Here is a 10,348-nt window from a genome sequence, read left to right on the forward strand (position 1 = left end):
TTTAATGTGAATTTCTTCCTCATTTTTATTTAGTCCTTTGCTTCCATCTTGTTGTAAACTTTAAAGTCATCACATTTATTATTAAAGGCTGTTCACTGCTGGCTCAAATCCACACTGCTGTCCTCTGAGGCTATAGTTCTGCTTTTTCTTTTTTCTTCCTGCCCTTCTGTCCATCACTGGCAGCACATCTGAATCCAAGGTTGTCAGAAGCAGAGTCGGGAGTGTTGCCCATCCTGCAGGATGCACAGTTGTAAGCATTACTCAAGATTAAATCGGTGGGTCTGGGTCTGAACATATGTTATCTTTTTTTTTTTTTTACCTCAGAAACTCACCTGGTTGTGATTCGAGCCTTGTGATTAGCTGAACCGTCCACTGTGTCGATCCAGGAGGCACCGCGCAGCACGTACATCGGCCTCGCTGCTGAAAAGCGTGTGGATGTCCACTCCCATGTATTTCCCATCATGTCATACAGTCCTGGAGGAAGATTTGTCATTATGTGTTAATGTTCACAACACAAAATGTGAGAAGAAAAATCAAATTTTTCCAAAAGCTCAAAACACAAATGTAAAGTCTTAATGCACAGTTAATATTCCTCTTAAACATCTTAGCTACCAATCAGCTCTTTCATCATGCCGATAACATGTATGTTAAAACAAGATTACCATAGCTATTCTGGGGAGGGTATGCTGTAACAGGAGAGATGCCGTGGTATCCATCCTCTGCAGTGTCTCCATCTGGGAAAGATCCCTAAAATACACGAAAGCTAGAATTACCACAATACCACACTTTAAATCCATGTTTGTCCAGACTCACAATACAGTAAGTGAAGAATTACATGAGTCTTAGTCACAGATGGGCAGTAAAGCGTAATCTGATTACTTTTTTCAAGTAATGAGTAAAGGGATTACTATTGCAAAAAAGTAATTAGATTACTGCTACTTACCCGTAAGCAGGCTACATTACTGCGTTACTAAACCATTATTTTGTTTGTGAGAGTTTCTTATGACAATGACGTACGAGCGTGCGACGTCCGTGGCAGCAACAGACGTGTGTCGATCAACAACAGATAATATGAACTGCGGCTGAGTACTGAGTACGACCATGTGGCGTCCACAGTACTCTCTGCGTGGGAAGAAAACGTCTTTCTACAGCAAAAACTTTAACTTTAAATCTGAGCAAGCACCTGGCAAGCTGCCACAGGAATGTTGAATTCACAGAGAAGCCCCCGGATCCTATACAGCTTTATAACGTATTTGTAACGTATTCAAGTTGTGTATCATGTTTTTTAAAGTAACTTAAGTAATAAAGTAACCAACTACTTTTGAAAAGAAGTAATCAGTAAAGTTAACGGGATTACTTTCTTGGAGAAGTAATCAGTAATTAGTAACTAATTACTATTTTCAAGAAGCTTGACCAACACTGGTCTTGTCTTAGCAACAAAGATTAATCTCCCCAACTCTGGATCCATACAAATTTAAAATATAGTCGCATGTTTTGTTCCTCAGTAACAAAACATGCGAGTGTAAAACATTGTTTTACATAAACACAGAGGGTTTTTTCTGTATTCATAGATATACAATATATATTTACTTAATAACAAAGACAAAAACATAATGTCAGTGGCTAAAGAAGCATTAGTGAAAACCTAATCAGAGCCTCCCATGAGAACAATACTAATGACCTAATGATGACCTAACCATGACTGCAACATGCTGACCTGCCACAGGTTGGTTCTGTTGGCCTGGAACTTGTTTCCCCATGGGTAGGTCCGACCTGCAGCATAACAGCCAGGAAAGAGATTAGATGAACAATAAAATTATATTTCAGTTTTGTGAAAAAGTCCATTATTCAAACTAGTTTCCTGATTTTTCACAAAGACTTGACTGAATCTGAAACACAAAAGCAGTTTTGGGTTCCTCTGTCGAGACAATAACAAAGGAGCTGCTGAGCAGAAACATCACTGTGTGTGACTTAAATGTTGTCAGCTGGAAGTGAAAGTCAAAAACTCGACTATAATAGCAGTAAACATTATACCTTGCAGCCCCCCACGTGCAGCCCACTCCCACTCCTCCTCCGTGGGCAGTCTCTTGCTTTTCCAGCTGCAGAAGGCCTGGGCGTCATTCCAGCTCACCTGAACCACTGGAAAGTCCAGACGATCTCGAATCCCCGAACCAGGCCCTGAAGGCTGAACAGTAGAGGGTCAACGTGCGTGGCAAAAAAGTAGGCATGGCAGGAAGGCAACAATAATTCTACCAACCACTCGTTACAACAAATGTGTAAAGAAAAACACCTCTGAATACTGAAACTGAGACTACAATTTGGTCGGGCTCACCAAAGCAAAAGTTAGACAACAGAAGACTGGAAAAATGTGGTTTGGTTTGATAAGTGTCGATTTACGATAAAGCACATTTGGGATGTGGACGCAACAGAAGAGTTGCATTGTGGATGTGCAGCTGATGATCTGCAGCGGTTGTGTGATGCTGTCCTGTCAACATGGACCGAAGTATCTAGGAATGTTTCCAGCACCTTCTTGTATCTGTGCCACAAAGAATTCAGCAGTGCTTAAGGAATAGGGGTCTGACTCAGTACTCGCATGGTTTACCTAATAAAATGTAATAAGTGAGTGTAAACAAAAACTGTCAAAAACATAGGAACAAACTCACAATGTGCAACTCACCTGTCTCCAAAACACACGCTCTATAGGCAGCCACCACGGAGCAGACTGATGGAAAAGATGAGGAAATAGGTCAGAAGCTGTTTACAACAGTAAGACGCTCTACATTATATATTTTATTTATTGTGGAGAATCTCTTTAAATGCTGAGATGCCTACAAATTGTTTCATTAATTATTATGAACAACACTAATGTTAGACATATAAAAACAGCAAATCTTCATATCTGAGATGTATGCTTAAAATTGTGAAATAAGGTCATTAATCTAGCTGGTAATCTGATCTATTAATCAGAGAAAAATAACTCGGCACCTCAATTCTCTGAGTGACTTTGCTCTTCAGCTCTTCTGACACAAAGTCCTGAAACACGAAACTCCAGCCAAACGTCTCGGCTTCAGTTTTGTACTTCTGGGCTCTCACAAAGTCTCTGTAGCAAATAAATGAACAAGTCACCGACTTCAGTGTAGTAGTTCTGCCTTAATTCCTTTTCAATGTAGATCTTATTTACCTGAAATCGGCGTTTGTGACGGGGTGTCTGTCTATTTCAAAAGGCTGAAGCTCGACCTCCTTGGTGGGAGACTCTCCGTCTCTCCCATCGGGTGCACTGGTTCCCATTAACATCTTTCCTCCCGGGATGTTCACCATTTCCTCCGCGGCTGCCAGGAACAAACATGCCTCGATGGGTATTTATTTAAGTGTTAATGTTTTTGTTAAATTCAGAAATGAAAGAAAGAGTCCTCTTACCGGCCCCTGTCAGTAAAAACACAGCAAACATCCAGAATACCATCGTCTTTGCTAAAACTGGTTTGAAACCACGTCTAAACAAAAATATACAAGTTAAACATTTAACCACGTTCAAATGGAGAACTTCTCAAAGTTCAATTTCATTTTTTTAGTCGTTTCTATCGGACAGATTTCACCGTTGCACCTCAAAATTGGTTCCGTCCGTTTTTTCAAATTCACGCGATACTTCCTCTTTCTCAAAGCTTTGTAGTTTAATAATATTGAGAATAATATTAATATTGTTAATAATAATAATAATAATAATAATAATAATAATAATAATAACAGGAAGAGTATTACATTGGAAAATATTTCGAGAAAGACGTAAACACCGATGCTCTGCGCTGGTGTAATATAAATCGTACTCAACCCTATCTGACTGATTCAGCTTCTCAATTACAGTTACAGGTTATCTTTTACTCCCATGCAGCACATCTGTGTAACCCTTTCTCAATTCTCAAGTACGCGAGTACATCTGCTCTCTGGTGTTAATAGGCTATTTCAGCCCAACACCCCAAGTACACATTACACCACTTTTAATGCGCTACACTGTCCACTTGACTTCTGTTATACCAGGGGTGTCAAACTCAAATACACAGTGGGCTAAAATTCAAAATGAAACAAAGTCGCAGGCTAACATTAATATTTATTGAAAAAAAAAATCTTCCTCCAGATATAAGAATGAATCTTTTCTTATGGACTCAAACAAGTTTAGCTGAAAAACTGAATATGGAACAAGCAAAGCTTAATACTAAACAATATATATATTAGCTGTATAATACCAGCAGGCCAGCTCTAATAGTAATTTGGTATGGCTTCGCGGGCCAAATGTAATTAGGCTGCGGGCCAAATGAGTTATACTGAACCGCTAACATATCTGATATTTGCTATTTTTTTAATGTGAATTTGAGAACTGCTGCTTTATTAAGCATATTTACTTTTTAATTAAAATGTCTTAATTATATAGACTTTTTTTAACGTTACAAGAACTCAGGGATCTCCCAATGTTTGTGATCAATGACGTTTTACTCATTGGGGTCTTTTGCTGGGATGCATTTATTGTGAAGCCTTCATTTTGATGTCAAAAGGCAGGTGAATACAGAAAGTTCAGAAGTGTTTGTGTTTTGATTTGGTGTGTCGTGAAAACTCTTTAGAAACTAGAGCTTATTTACAACAGTAGAAAAGTGAAAGAGGAAGCACACAAAGGACACATGCAGAGGATCAGTGTGACAGGAAGGATGCTAAGGGGAGAGATAAGAGGAGATGGAGGCTGATGACCTGCTTAATTTCTTATGCTCCGGTCCAACACTGGTTGTGCATTACAGATCACATTTTCCCTGATGAGCTTCCAAAGCATTCATGGACTCCGAGCAGAAAAAACACAGATGTTAACTTTTATATGTTTGACTGATTAATTCTTCAACGACAAAGAACCACATTTTTACGGAGCCAGGAAAACCTTTAATGGGTAGAAACAAAACTGAGGCAGAGGTCAGTGCTTTTAACAAAATCTCATAAATAAACCAATCATTTTAGAGGGAGGCGATGACAAATCCATGGAAAACAAAAAGAACCTCATGACTAGCATGACAATGATGTCTGACAGGCGCTGCGATGGATGCCGTGGATGTTTACAGCGGGCTGTCCATCAGACTGGGGGTGCTTCAGAGTGCCTACAGCGGGAACACGTTGACTGAACCTTTAGGTAAACAACTATCCCTGTGAGTATAACAGCTGCAGCTTCTTTAGGTGACTTTAACCTTTGAGAGAAGACATTCCAGCTCGCATGATCTCATCCACCAACAAGATGTTGCTTGCGATCACCGTGCTGTGAACAGAGACCCGTGTTAGTGACCCATGTGGGCGATACATCGGGGTAATTTAAAACATTCCTTCGTCTCACCATGAGTGAAGAAGCTGTTTCTTGACACTGTAATTATCCCATACGCCTGCTTCTCCTGCCACCATTGGTTCTCCTGCAAAGCAAAAGGTTAAAATAAAAAAAAAAGGTTTAAATTCTGCCAAATTGTTACTGTTTAATAACTTCACATAGCTAAATACAACAATTATAGAGTTTTACTCTAAACTTTAAAACACAATCACTTCAGGATTGACTGATCGCTGCTGTGGTTCTCACCTGTGCTGAGGTCTACTCCAACTAGCTGGCCAGACTCTTTGTACTCTGTCTGCAGCTTCAGCAGGGTCTCCTGTGGGTCGTAGCCAGAGTTCTGGGCCAGAACCTAAGATCAGAAAGATGGCATTTTAAAAACATCAGTAAATTTTGATACAGGATGGACTGTAAGAAGGTGACAAATAATGGTGCAGCAAGAAACAAACTAGGTTTCTGTTAATAAAAATGACAGAGAAAATGAATTATTCTTTACCTTAGGGATGACTAGGAGAGCATCTGCAAATGCCTGGACTCCCAGCTGGGCTCTGCCTTTCACATTGGGCTTGTGTTTTACCAGAGCGTCTGCCACAGCAACCTCAAAGGCACCTGCACCGGAGACTACACTACCTGAAGACATGGAAAAATAGAGATATTATTTAGGAAAGCAAATAAATGTGTCATATAAATTAACCCACTCGAGGAGGGAACAGCTCTAATATTTAAAACAATTAGTGGAGTTTGTTCTGATCAGCTGAATACATGTAGGAGAGACTAAACTCTCCTAATGCAGAGGATAAGATCAGAGTCATTGTAGCACAGACACTGGAGACCAGGGAGAGCCACACTAGCATCCCTGGGTGTTCGCTGTGCAAATGAGACCTGTTCTGTTTTCCTTAAGGACAAATTAACCACCTTCAATTTCAGCTTGTTATCAACATAAAGAGAAAATGGATATTTTGAACTACAGTTTGTCCACACAATATTTGGAAAAAGCCTAAAAGGACTTCAGAGTGTTGTTTCATGAATGAATTTCTGCTTAAAGAATTCTAAAAACACTGATTTGTCTGCACACAGACATTAAAAAAAAGTGTTAATCTGTTTAAAAAGGTAGCATTTTACAAGCCATACTAATGGTCAAGCAGAACATCCAGTAGGATTAATTCAGATAGAACAAAACTGCAGAAATTCATCATCAACAAAAGTTTATGTTAATAATTTTTAGTAAAAGGATTTTAAAAAGTAAAATAAGCATAGAGGAAATGTTCAGCTCTTACCATCTTCAATAGCGTTCTTTACTGCCCGCAGACCGTCCCTTACGGCATCTTTGATCTGTGTGAGGGTGTGTTTGTTGGGTCCCTTCACCAGCAGGGTAACTGAGCGAGGGTTTCCACACTTCTCGATGAACGTGTACTTCTCCTCTCCCTGCAAGCAAGGTTGCAGCATTAATATCATTTTAATTTTAAAAAAGTTTAAATTTCACAGTTTTGTGGACTGAAAGGTAAAAAATAGACCCCCCCCAAAAAAAAGTCTCACCAGTGTGTGTTCATAAACCAGGCCAGCATGTCCCAAGCATTCAGGTGTGAGGTCATCAACTGAGTTCATGGCGATGCCACCGCAAGCGAGGGTGAGCCTGTCACAGGAACGACACACTGAGTGTAATTCAGCTTCTTAATATATGACAGACTGACACCGGCTGTTAGTGTAAAGCACCTGTACGGGTGTGTCTGTGCCAATTTCAAAACATAAAGCATGAGCTCATCTCAGCATGTTAAATCAAACAATTCAAAAATCTTCTATGAACTTTTATCTAAGTAATGTAATGTTTTGCTCATCTCAACTATAAAACACCACCAACATTTATAACACTGAAAATATTTTTCTCACCTCTCCATGTTCCTCCTCTTTGCCCTCCGCAACCCAACAATGCCCTCTTTGGCTAGGGCGTCCAGGGAGAATGGGTCAATACCCTAAACACACACACAAAATAAGAAGACATGCTTGAGACTGCAGTTTACACTAAATAGTTCAGTAAATGTAAGCGATGTAAAGATTATCCTGATCCGCTGAATACATGTAGGGGAGGAAGAGACTCTCCTAATGCAGAGGTACAGATCAGAGTTACTGTAGCACAGACACAAAAACCAGGGGGAGCCATGATAGCATCCTTGGGTGTTCGCTGTGCATGCAGCCAGATTGGCTGGGCCAGTCTCAAAAGGCTTAGTGTTCATATGAAAACACAAAGTCAAATTACGAGCCTGTATCTTTAGTAGTACAAGCCAGACTGAACTGAGTTTGACAATTCTTTTTTTAAACGTTAGCCTTTGAACTATGTTAACATCCGCATTTTCTAGCATACCTTCTGGTTAATGACGACAAAGCCCTTGTCCCCATTGGGACACACTTTGTTTTTCAAGGCGATAATCTTCTGCACGCGGTCCTCGATGAACTTCCTTTCTGCAGCCACGAGCTTCTCCCTCTCATCAGCACTCTTGTAGAAGAAGCCAGAGTTGACCTCGGTCTTCTCGTACTCCAAAGAGACGTTGCACGTCAGTATGTAAGCATCCTCCACCCTCTTCTTCATGTCTGGGTGCCGGGCGCCGTGGTCCAACACCAGACCTCTGATCAGCCTAAGAAATAACAGATCAGCATTTAGAATTCACAGTTAAGCACAGTCTTGTCTTATCCCCCTCTCCACCTCTGTATTTACACTTACTGTGTATCACAGTCGGTCTTGTGCTTCATCTCCATGATTTCCACCATATACAAGTCAGTGGGCTCATTGGGTTTAGCGATGGCGAGCACAGCATCTACTACAGCCTGCAAACAGACAAGGTGATCACAAGCTAAATGAGCGACAGCTAAGATTAGAGAATAGAAAAGTGCACTCACAACAAGCTACAGACTGCCATAAAGGTTCAAGAATAAGTAAGCCCTTAGGTCTGTGGCAACTTTGAAATGTCAAAGTAAACTAACTAATTGGCTATAAGGTAAAAACATCTAACATCTATCACTGCTTTGTGCTCGATTCCCTCATGTCTCACCTCAGTGAGCAGGTCTGCCAGCTCTGCGTGGACCTTGGTTCTGAGGGAGGTGCGTGCGACGTTAATGAGGGTCTCTCTATCCATTTCCCGAGTCACCTTTACTTCCTCAAGAACAGCCAAAGATTTCTCTTTTGCTGCCTCAAAGCCCTCGGCAATGATTCTTGGATGAAGACCCTGCAACAAGCCATTAAAATGGAGTTGTGGTTAAAAAAAAGATACCTCAACAATTCATTCACTAGAGAGACTGACATGCCAAATACAAACACACACTGTGAACTATCTTGTACCTCTGAAATGTAAAGGTCAGCCTGCTTCAGCAGTTCACCAATGATGAGGACGTTGGAGGTGGTACCATCTCCTGTGATGTCATCCTGTGCAGTGGCAACCTTGGCAATCAGCGATGCTGTAGGGTGCTGAATTTGCTGAAAGGGAAACAGGTTGGGAAAAATTTTATGGAAATCCTCATTCATGGGTAATTCATGGCAGCAGTGCTAAACCTACTGATCCATAATTAATTATTATGAATCCTCAGTTGCATTACAAGGTACTAAGTTTGCTTTGAAGTGCAAAAAAAGGTATTTCCAGTTGCTCCCTTGTTTCCCCAAAGGGGTTGCCTCAACAGACAGATCTACAAGTTGAATAGGCACAGATTTTACACCGGATACCCTCCCATTAATCTGTACTTGGGATGGCATTAGGAGGATAGCAGGTTGTGTGGCCCGGTCAGCTGGTAAAGACTTCTGCGTTCAATGCATTTTTTAGAATTTAGGTACGTTGTAATGGTTAACGAATTATTGTCAAATTATTAATGTGCACTGTGACAAATGTGGAAAAAGTGCCATCAAGTTCAAACCCTAAAGCACATCTATCCAGATATTTAAAGCTCAGTCAGATAACATGCTGCTGTTAAACTCATTGTTTGTGCGAACAAAGGCTTAAGAGACATATACAAACATTTAGGGTGTGGTCACTCTCTGTGAAATAGGCAATACAGTACTAATATGACATCACTGACAGAAGATCCTCATTTTACAGCTCATCGTGTCCCTTACCATCTCGTGTAGCAGGACGTTGCCATCTTTGGTCAACTTTATGTCTCCTGCACCAGACACCAGCCTGCAGATCCACAGAGACAGAAGAGGGTTAATATTTGTTACCCTACCTACTAGCGGCTTATATTATGATAATGCAAACTTTCACCCTATTATTGTTTGCCTGCTGAAGAACTCGCAGATTATGGCTGTTAGCTTTTATTTATCCATTTCCTCACATCATCTACAAATCCCCAAACAAATCTCTACCTGTAACTGAGTTATTCAGTCGCTCATCAGTATCTTTAGTTAGCGTTAAGGCTAAACTTGTGGACACGTTATACTTAGTACTACGACTTTAACGTAAACTGGCATGATCTGCTAACCGACTGAAGCTAGCATGCTAACGCTAGCTTTATGGCTGTCAGAGCGGATCATGACGATGACTGGGCAGGGCAACGAGTGCCGGGAAAATCCGCTAACCGTTTACGGATGGCAGGCCTCAATTTATTTTAAGTGTTTTGGACAGGTTCTCTGTAATAAAGAGTGGATGGTTTCTACTTTTCAGGCACAAAGACTTTGGTGGCGACATACCGCTATCGGCTGCAACGCTAAACCGGTGAATTGCTGCTAACGTTAGCGAGTTAGCATATCACGCGTGCTGCACAAAGAGCTCCGGCGGCACTCACATTTTCATGGTCCCCTTCGGTCCCAGGTTGCTTCTCAGCACATCCTGCAGCCCCCGGGCGGCACTAATGTTAACAGCCAGGGCGGCCTGGGCTCTGGCCACCTCTGCTTTGGGGTTTAGAGCTTTTACGGCAGCCATAGCGCAGCACAACCAGCGAAGTACAAGTAAAAAGTATCGCCGGTAGGGAGTCCACGCTACTCTGGTTCGGAAGCTCTCGAAAGGGGAGTCGCTTTCCAGAAGG

The 10,348-nt window shown here is 41.2% G+C and overlaps 2 protein-coding genes and 2 non-coding genes across 4 annotated transcripts; all 4 read right to left on the reverse strand.

The window, feature by feature from the left end:
- Window positions 1–3,612, reverse strand: sumf2 (sulfatase modifying factor 2). The gene is made up of 9 exons (XM_040031978.1): window positions 3,418–3,612; window positions 3,182–3,329; window positions 2,986–3,100; window positions 2,678–2,722; window positions 2,035–2,185; window positions 1,718–1,773; window positions 663–747; window positions 333–474; window positions 1–233 (listed from the first exon to the last, which is right to left on the reverse strand). Exons 1-9 carry the CDS (start codon window positions 3,458–3,460, stop codon window positions 131–133), a joined length of 888 nt encoding a protein of 295 aa, XP_039887912.1. The 5' UTR covers window positions 3,461–3,612; the 3' UTR covers window positions 1–130.
- Window positions 3,613–4,890: 1,278 nt separating this feature from the next.
- Window positions 4,891–10,346, reverse strand: cct6a (chaperonin containing TCP1, subunit 6A (zeta 1)). Its single transcript, XM_040031979.1, has 13 exons — window positions 10,109–10,346; window positions 9,441–9,504; window positions 8,676–8,810; window positions 8,389–8,562; window positions 8,061–8,164; window positions 7,704–7,974; window positions 7,232–7,314; window positions 6,881–6,977; window positions 6,622–6,769; window positions 5,841–5,974; window positions 5,594–5,696; window positions 5,360–5,432; window positions 4,891–5,284 (listed from the first exon to the last, which is right to left on the reverse strand). Exons 1-13 carry the CDS (start codon window positions 10,243–10,245, stop codon window positions 5,212–5,214), a joined length of 1,596 nt encoding a protein of 531 aa, XP_039887913.1. The 5' UTR covers window positions 10,246–10,346; the 3' UTR covers window positions 4,891–5,211.
- LOC120734449 lies at window positions 6,084–6,219 on the reverse strand. Its single transcript, XR_005696015.1, has one exon. It is a non-coding gene; the product is annotated as a small nucleolar RNA SNORA22 (small nucleolar RNA).
- On the reverse strand, window positions 7,396–7,531 carry LOC120734448. Its single transcript, XR_005696014.1, has one exon. It is a non-coding gene; the product is annotated as a small nucleolar RNA SNORA22 (small nucleolar RNA).
- Window positions 10,347–10,348: the final 2 nt, after the last annotated feature.

The sequence above is a fragment of the Simochromis diagramma genome, unplaced genomic scaffold, assembly GCF_900408965.1.
Source record: "Simochromis diagramma unplaced genomic scaffold, fSimDia1.1 OVJJ01000216.1, whole genome shotgun sequence".
NCBI lineage: Eukaryota > Metazoa > Chordata > Actinopteri > Cichliformes > Cichlidae > Simochromis > Simochromis diagramma.